The sequence below is a fragment of the Synchiropus splendidus genome, chromosome 6 (genome assembly GCF_027744825.2).
Source record: "Synchiropus splendidus isolate RoL2022-P1 chromosome 6, RoL_Sspl_1.0, whole genome shotgun sequence".
Lineage (NCBI taxonomy): Eukaryota > Metazoa > Chordata > Actinopteri > Syngnathiformes > Callionymidae > Synchiropus > Synchiropus splendidus.
The window spans coordinates 14,113,713-14,122,353 of NC_071339.1; the positions used below are offsets into that span (position 1 = coordinate 14,113,713).

At 48.5% G+C, this 8,641-nt stretch overlaps 1 protein-coding gene across 1 annotated transcript; it reads left to right on the plus strand.

Moving 5' to 3' along the window:
- The first annotated feature begins 690 nt into the window (after positions 1-690).
- On the plus strand, positions 691-7,105 carry LOC128760439 (uncharacterized). Its single transcript, XM_053867854.1, has 3 exons — positions 691-1,325; positions 6,054-6,473; positions 7,088-7,105. Exons 1-3 carry the CDS (start codon positions 756-758, stop codon positions 7,103-7,105), a joined length of 1,008 nt encoding a protein of 335 aa, XP_053723829.1. The 5' UTR covers positions 691-755.
- Positions 7,106-8,641: the final 1,536 nt, after the last annotated feature.

Genomic DNA, 8,641 nt, shown 5'->3' on the forward strand with positions numbered 1-8,641 from the left:
ACTCAACTATGGAAGATACGAACCCGACAACACTTCCAACAAAAAGTAGTGAATTCTCTGACAAGACATCGGTCGATGGTGCAACAAGCCAAAGAGGACAAAGAACTTCTGAAGCTGTCTCCAGCAGTTCTCCCTTCTCCTCTGATGCAATGACAACTGAAGTGTTCCAGACAACTTTTGCGGTCATCACGGACACAACTACAGAACCGATCACAACTGAAAGCCCATTTTCCGTTGTTCAAACTGAGGTCACAACATCTTTCTCCAGCAGTTCTTCCTTCACCTCTGATGCAACAACTACTGAAATGTTCCAGAGAACTTCTGAGCTCTTGACAGACTCGACGACAGTACCGATCACAACTCCAAGTCCATCCACCGTCGTTCAAACCTCGACCGATGCCATGTCTTCATCGACCAAGTCCTCATCAACTTCTGAAGCAACTTTAACTCCAACAGAGACAACAGCCGATGAGTACTCGACTGCTGAAACTACAAGCCCAAATACATTTGCAACTACAGGCAGTGAAGCCTCCACTATTCTACCATCAACCACCACAGAACCACGGTCCACCTCTGTCAACTCTCCTACAGCCCAAACTGAGGTCACAACATTTGTCCCCAGCAGTTCTACCTTCTCCTCTGTTGCAACAACTACTGAAATGTTCCAGACAACTTCTGAGTTCTTGAAAGACTCGACTACAGAACCGATCACAACTCCAAGCCCATTAACCGTCGTTCAAACCTCAACCGATGCCATGTCTTCATCGACCAAGTCCTCATCAACTTCTGAAGCAACTTTAGCTCCACCAGAGACAACAACCGATGAGTACTCAACTGCTGAAAATACAAGCCCAAATAAATTTGCAACTACAGGCAGTGAAGCCTCTACTGTTGTTCTATCAACCACCACAGAACCACAGTCGACATCTGCTCACACCCCTACAGCCCAAAGTGAGGTCCCAACATCTGTCACCCCTGGACCTGTGTCCATCAGTTCTTCCTTCACCTCTGATCCAACAACTACTGAAATGTTCCAGACAACTTCAGAGCTCATGACAGACTCGACTACAGTACCGATCAAAACTCCAAGTCCATCCACCGTCGTTCAAACCTCGACCGATGCCATGTCTTCGTCGACAGAGTCCTCATCAACTTCTGAAGCAACTTTAACTCCACCAGAGACAACAGCCGATGAGTACTCGACTGCTGAAACTACAAGCCCCACAGCACTTGCAACTACAGGCAGTGAAGCCTCCACTATTCTTCCATCAACCACCACAGAACCACGGTCCACGTTTGTCAACACCCCTACAGCCCAAACTGAGGTCACAACATCTGTCTCCAGCAGTTCTCCCTTCTCCTCTGATGCAACAACTACTGAAATGTTCCAGACAACTTCAGAGCTCATGACAGACTCGACTACAGTACCGATCACAACTCCAAGTCCATCCACCGTCGTTCAAACCTCAACTGATGCCACGACTTCATTGACAGAGTCCTCATCAACTTCTGAAGCAACTTTAACTCCAACAGAGACAACAACCGATGAGTACTCGACTGCTGAAACTACAAGCCCAAATACATTTGCAACTACAGGCAGTGAAGCCTCTACAGTTCTTCCATCAACCACCACAGAACCACAGTCGACATCTCCTCACACCCCTACAGCCCAAACTGAGGTCCCAACATCTGTCACCCCTGGACCTGTGTCCAGCAGTTCTTCCTTCACCTCTGACGCAACAACTACTGAAATGTTCCAGACAAATTCTGAGCTCATGACAGACTCGACGACAGAACCGATCACAGCTCCAAGTCCATCCACCGTCGTTCAAACCTCGACAGATGCCATGGTCCTATCGACAGAGTCCTCATCAACTTCTGAAGCAACTTTGACTCCAACAGAGACAACAACCGATGAGTACTCGACTGCTGAAACTACAAGCCCAAATACATTTGCAACTACAGGCAGTGAAGCCTCCACTGTTCTTCCATCAACCACCACAGAACCACGGTCCACCTCTGTCAACTCTCCTACAGCCCAAACTGAGGTCACAACATTTGTCCCCAGCAGTTCTACCTTCTCCTCTGTTGCAACAACTACTGAAATGTTCCAGACAACTTCTGAGTTCTTGAAAGACTCGACTACAGTATCGATCACAGCTCCAAGCCCATTAACCGTCGTTCAAACCTCAACCGATGCCATGTCTTCATCGACCAAGTCCTCATCAACTTCTGAAGCAACTTTAGCTCCACCAGAGACAACAACCGATGAGTACTCGACTGCTGAAACTACAAGCCCCACAGCACTTGCAACTACAGGCAGTGAAGCCTCCACTATTCTTCCATCAACCACCACAGAACCACGGTCCACGTCTGTCAACACCCCTACAGCCCAAACTGAGGTCACAACATCTGTCTCCAGCAGTTCTCCCTTCTCCTCTGATGCAACAACTACTGAAATGTTCCAGACAACTTCAGAGCTCATGACAGACTTGACTACAGTACCGATCACAACTCCAAGTCCATCCACCGTGGTTCAAACCTCAACTGATGCCACGACTTCATTGACCAAGTCCTCATCAACTTCTGAAGCAACTTTGACTCCACCAGAGACAACAACGGATGAGTACTCGACTGCTGAATCTACAAGCCCCACAACACTTGCAAGTACAGGCAGTGAAGCCTCCACTCGTCTTCCATCAACCACCACAGAACCACAGTCGACATCTGCTCACACCCCTACAGCCCAAAGTGAGGTCCCAACATCTGTCTCCAGCAGTTCTTCCTTCACCTCTGATGCAACAACTACTGAAATGTTCCAGACAACTTCTGAGGTCTTGACAGACTCGACTACAGAACCGATCACAACTCCAAGTCCATCCACCGTCGTTCAAACCTCGACAGATGCCATGACTTCATCGACAGACTCCTCATCAACTTCTGAAGCAATTTTAACTCCACCAGAGACAACAACCGATGAGTACTCGACTGCTGAAACTACAAGCCCAAATACATTTGCAACTACAGGCAGTGAAGCCTCTACTGTTCTTTCATCAACCACCACAGAACCACGGTCCACGTCTGTCAACACCCCGACAGCCCAAACTGAGGTCACAACATCTGTCTCCAGCAGTTCTCCCTTCTCCTCTGATGCAACAACTACTGAAATGTTCCAGACAACTTCTGAGCTCATGACAGACTTGACGACAGAACCGATCACAACTCCAAGTCCATCCACCATTGTTCAAACCTCGACCGATGCCATGTCTTCATCGACAGAGTCCTCATCAACTTCTGAAGCAACTTTAACTCCAACAGAGACAACAGCCGATGAGTACTCGACTGCTGAAACTACAAGCCCCACAGCACTTGCAACTACAGGCAGTGAAGCCTCCACTATTCTTCCATCAACCACCACAGAACCACGGTCCACGTCTGTCAACTCTCCTACAGCCCAAACTGAGGTCACAACATCTGTCTCCAGCAGTTCTCCCTTCTCCTCTGATGCAACAACTACTGAAATGTTCCAGACAACTTCAGAGCTCATGACAGACTCGACTACAGTACCGATCACAACTCCAAGTCCATCCACCGTCGTTCAAACCTCAACTGATGCCACGACTTCATTGACCAAGTCCTCATCAACTTCTGAAGCAACTTTGACTCCACCAGAGACAACAACTGATGAGTACTCGACTGCTGAATCTACAAGCCCCACAACACTTGCAAGTACAGGCAGTGAAGCCTCCACTCGTCTTCCATCAACCACCACAGAACCACAGTCGACATCTCCTCACACCCCTACAGCCCAAAGTGAGGTCCCAACATCTGTCACCCCTGGACCTGTGTCCAGCAGTTCTTCCTTCACCTCTGATGCAACAACTACTGAAATGTTCCAGACAACTTCTGAGCTCATGACAGACTCGACGACCGAACCGATCACAGCTCCAAGTCCATCCACCGTCGTTCAAACCTCGACAGATGCCATGGTCCTATCGACAGAGTCCTCATCAACTTCTGAAGCAACTTTGACTCCAACAGAGACAACAACCGATGAGTACTCGACTGCTGAAACTACAAGCCCAAATACATTTGCAACTACAGGCAGTGAAGCCTCCACTATTCTTCCATCAACCACCACAGAACCACGGTCCACCTCTGTCAACTCTCCTACAGCCCAAAGTGAGGTCACAACATTTGTCCCCAGCAGTTCTACCTTCTCCTCTGTTGCAACAACTACTGAAATGTTCCAGACAACTTCTGAGTTCTTGAAAGACTCGACTACAGTATCGATCACAGCTCCAAGCCCATTAACCGTCGTTCAAACCTCAACCGATGCCATGTCTTCATCGACCAAGTCCTCATCAACTTCTGAAGCAACTTTAGCTCCACCAGAGACAACAACCGATGAGTACTCAACTGCTGAAAATACAAGCCCAAATAAATTTGCAACTACAGGCAGTGAAGCCTCTACTGTTGTTCTATCAACCACCACAGAACCACAGTCGACATCTGCTCACACCCCTACAGCCCAAAGTGAGGTCCCAACATCTGTCACCCCTGGACCTGTGTCCATCAGTTCTTCCTTCACCTCTGATCCAACAACTACTGAAATGTTCCAGACAACTTCAGAGCTCATGACAGACTCGACTACAGTACCGATCAAAACTCCAAGTCCATCCACCGTCGTTCAAACCTCGACCGATGCCATGTCTTCGTCGACAGAGTCCTCATCAACTTCTGAAGCAACTTTAACTCCACCAGAGACAACAGCCGATGAGTACTCGACTGCTGAAACTACAAGCCCCACAGCACTTGCAACTACAGGCAGTGAAGCCTCCACTATTCTTCCATCAACCACCACAGAACCACGGTCCACGTTTGTCAACACCCCTACAGCCCAAACTGAGGTCACAACATCTGTCTCCAGCAGTTCTCCCTTCTCCTCTGATGCAACAACTACTGAAATGTTCCAGACAACTTCAGAGCTCATGACAGACTCGACTACAGTACCGATCACAACTCCAAGTCCATCCACCGTCGTTCAAACCTCAACTGATGCCACGACTTCATTGACAGAGTCCTCATCAACTTCTGAAGCAACTTTAACTCCAACAGAGACAACAACCGATGAGTACTCGACTGCTGAAACTACAAGCCCAAATACATTTGCAACTACAGGCAGTGAAGCCTCTACAGTTCTTCCATCAACCACCACAGAACCACAGTCGACATCTCCTCACACCCCTACAGCCCAAACTGAGGTCCCAACATCTGTCACCCCTGGACCTGTGTCCAGCAGTTCTTCCTTCACCTCTGACGCAACAACTACTGAAATGTTCCAGACAAATTCTGAGCTCATGACAGACTCGACGACAGAACCGATCACAGCTCCAAGTCCATCCACCGTCGTTCAAACCTCGACAGATGCCATGGTCCTATCGACAGAGTCCTCATCAACTTCTGAAGCAACTTTGACTCCAACAGAGACAACAACCGATGAGTACTCGACTGCTGAAACTACAAGCCCAAATACATTTGCAACTACAGGCAGTGAAGCCTCCACTGTTCTTCCATCAACCACCACAGAACCACGGTCCACCTCTGTCAACTCTCCTACAGCCCAAACTGAGGTCACAACATTTGTCCCCAGCAGTTCTACCTTCTCCTCTGTTGCAACAACTACTGAAATGTTCCAGACAACTTCTGAGTTCTTGAAAGACTCGACTACAGTATCGATCACAGCTCCAAGCCCATTAACCGTCGTTCAAACCTCAACCGATGCCATGTCTTCATCGACCAAGTCCTCATCAACTTCTGAAGCAACTTTAGCTCCACCAGAGACAACAACCGATGAGTACTCGACTGCTGAAACTACAAGCCCCACAGCACTTGCAACTACAGGCAGTGAAGCCTCCACTATTCTTCCATCAACCACCACAGAACCACGGTCCACGTCTGTCAACACCCCTACAGCCCAAACTGAGGTCACAACATCTGTCTCCAGCAGTTCTCCCTTCTCCTCTGATGCAACAACTACTGAAATGTTCCAGACAACTTCAGAGCTCATGACAGACTTGACTACAGTACCGATCACAACTCCAAGTCCATCCACCGTGGTTCAAACCTCAACTGATGCCACGACTTCATTGACCAAGTCCTCATCAACTTCTGAAGCAACTTTGACTCCACCAGAGACAACAACGGATGAGTACTCGACTGCTGAATCTACAAGCCCCACAACACTTGCAAGTACAGGCAGTGAAGCCTCCACTCGTCTTCCATCAACCACCACAGAACCACAGTCGACATCTGCTCACACCCCTACAGCCCAAAGTGAGGTCCCAACATCTGTCTCCAGCAGTTCTTCCTTCACCTCTGATGCAACAACTACTGAAATGTTCCAGACAACTTCTGAGGTCTTGACAGACTCGACTACAGAACCGATCACAACTCCAAGTCCATCCACCGTCGTTCAAACCTCGACAGATGCCATGTCTTCATCGACAGAGTCCTCATCAACTTCTGAAGCAATTTTAACTCCACCAGAGACAACAACCGATGAGTACTCGACTGCTGAAACTACAAGCCCAAATACATTTGCAACTACAGGCAGTGAAGCCTCTACTGTTCTTTCATCAACCACCACAGGACCACGGTCCACGTCTGTCAACTCTCCTACAGCCCAAACTGAGGTCACAACATCTGTCTCCAGCAGTTCTCCCTTCTCCTCTGATGCAACAACTACTGAAATGTTCCAGACAACTTCAGAGCTCATGACAGACTCGACTACAGTACCGATCACAACTCCAAGTCCATCCACCGTCGTTCAAACCTCAACTGATGCCACGACTTCATTGACAGAGTCCTCATCAACTTCTGAAGCAACTTTAACTCCAACAGAGACAACAACCGATGAGTACTCGACTGCTGAAACTACAAGCCCAAATACATTTGCAACTACAGGCAGTGAAGCCTCTACAGTTCTTCCATCAACCACCACAGAACCACAGTCGACATCTCCTCACACCCCTACAGCCCAAACTGAGGTCCCAACATCTGTCACCCCTGGACCTGTGTCCAGCAGTTCTACCTTCACCTCTGACGCAACAACTACTGAAATGTTCCAGACAACTTCTGAGCTCATGACAGACTCGACGACAGAACCGATCACAGCTCCAAGTCCATCCACCGTCGTTCAAACCTCGACAGATGCCATGGTCCTATCGACAGAGTCCTCATCAACTTCTGAAGCAACTTTGACTCCAACAGAGACAACAACCGATGAGTACTCGACTGCTGAAACTACAAGCCCAAATACATTTGCAACTACAGGCAGTGAAGCCTCCACTGTTCTTCCATCAACCACCACAGAACCACGGTCCACCTCTGTCAACTCTCCTACCGCCCAAACTGAGGTCACAACATCTGTCTCCAGCAGTTCTCCCTTCTCCTCTGATGCAACAACTACTGAAATGTTCCAGACAACTTCTGAGCTCATGACAGACTTGACGACAGAACCGATCACAACTCCAAGTCCATCCACCATTGTTCAAACCTCGACCGATGCCATGTCTTCATCGACAGAGTCCTCATCAACTTCTGAAGCAACTTTAACTCCAACAGAGACAACAGCCGATGAGTACTCGACTGCTGAAACTACAAGCCCCACAGCACTTGCAACTACAGGCAGTGAAGCCTCCACTATTCTTCCATCAACCACCACAGAACCACGGTCCACGTCTGTCAACTCTCCTACAGCCCAAACTGAGGTCACAACATCTGTCTCCAGCAGTTCTCCCTTCTCCTCTGATGCAACAACTACTGAAATGTTCCAGACAACTTCAGAGCTCATGACAGACTCGACTACAGTACCGATCACAACTCCAAGTCCATCCACCGTCGTTCAAACCTCAACTGATGCCACGACTTCATTGACCAAGTCCTCATCAACTTCTGAAGCAACTTTGACTCCACCAGAGACAACAACTGATGAGTACTCGACTGCTGAATCTACAAGCCCCACAACACTTGCAAGTACAGGCAGTGAAGCCTCCACTCGTCTTCCATCAACCACCACAGAACCACAGTCGACATCTCCTCACACCCCTACAGCCCAAAGTGAGGTCCCAACATCTGTCACCCCTGGACCTGTGTCCAGCAGTTCTTCCTTCACCTCTGATGCAACAACTACTGAAATGTTCCAGACAACTTCTGAGCTCATGACAGACTCGACGACCGAACCGATCACAGCTCCAAGTCCATCCACCGTCGTTCAAACCTCGACAGATGCCATGGTCCTATCGACAGAGTCCTCATCAACTTCTGAAGCAACTTTGACTCCAACAGAGACAACAACCGATGAGTACTCGACTGCTGAAACTACAAGCCCAAATACATTTGCAACTACAGGCAGTGAAGCCTCCACTATTCTTCCATCAACCACCACAGAACCACGGTCCACCTCTGTCAACTCTCCTACAGCCCAAAGTGAGGTCACAACATTTGTCCCCAGCAGTTCTACCTTCTCCTCTGTTGCAACAACTACTGAAATGTTCCAGACAACTTCTGAGTTCTTGAAAGACTCGACTACAGTATCGATCACAGCTCCAAGCCCATTAACCGTCGTTCAAACCTCAAC

Coding starts and splice junctions, on each gene's coding strand:
- LOC128760439 (XM_053867854.1), top strand. CDS start 756: ATGTCTTCATCGACCAAGTCCTCATCAACTTCTGAAGCAACTTTAGCT. Junction 1,326..6,053: donor CCCCTACAGCCCAAACTGAG/GTCACAACATCT, acceptor GAAATGTTCCAG/ACAACTTCAGAGCTCATGAC.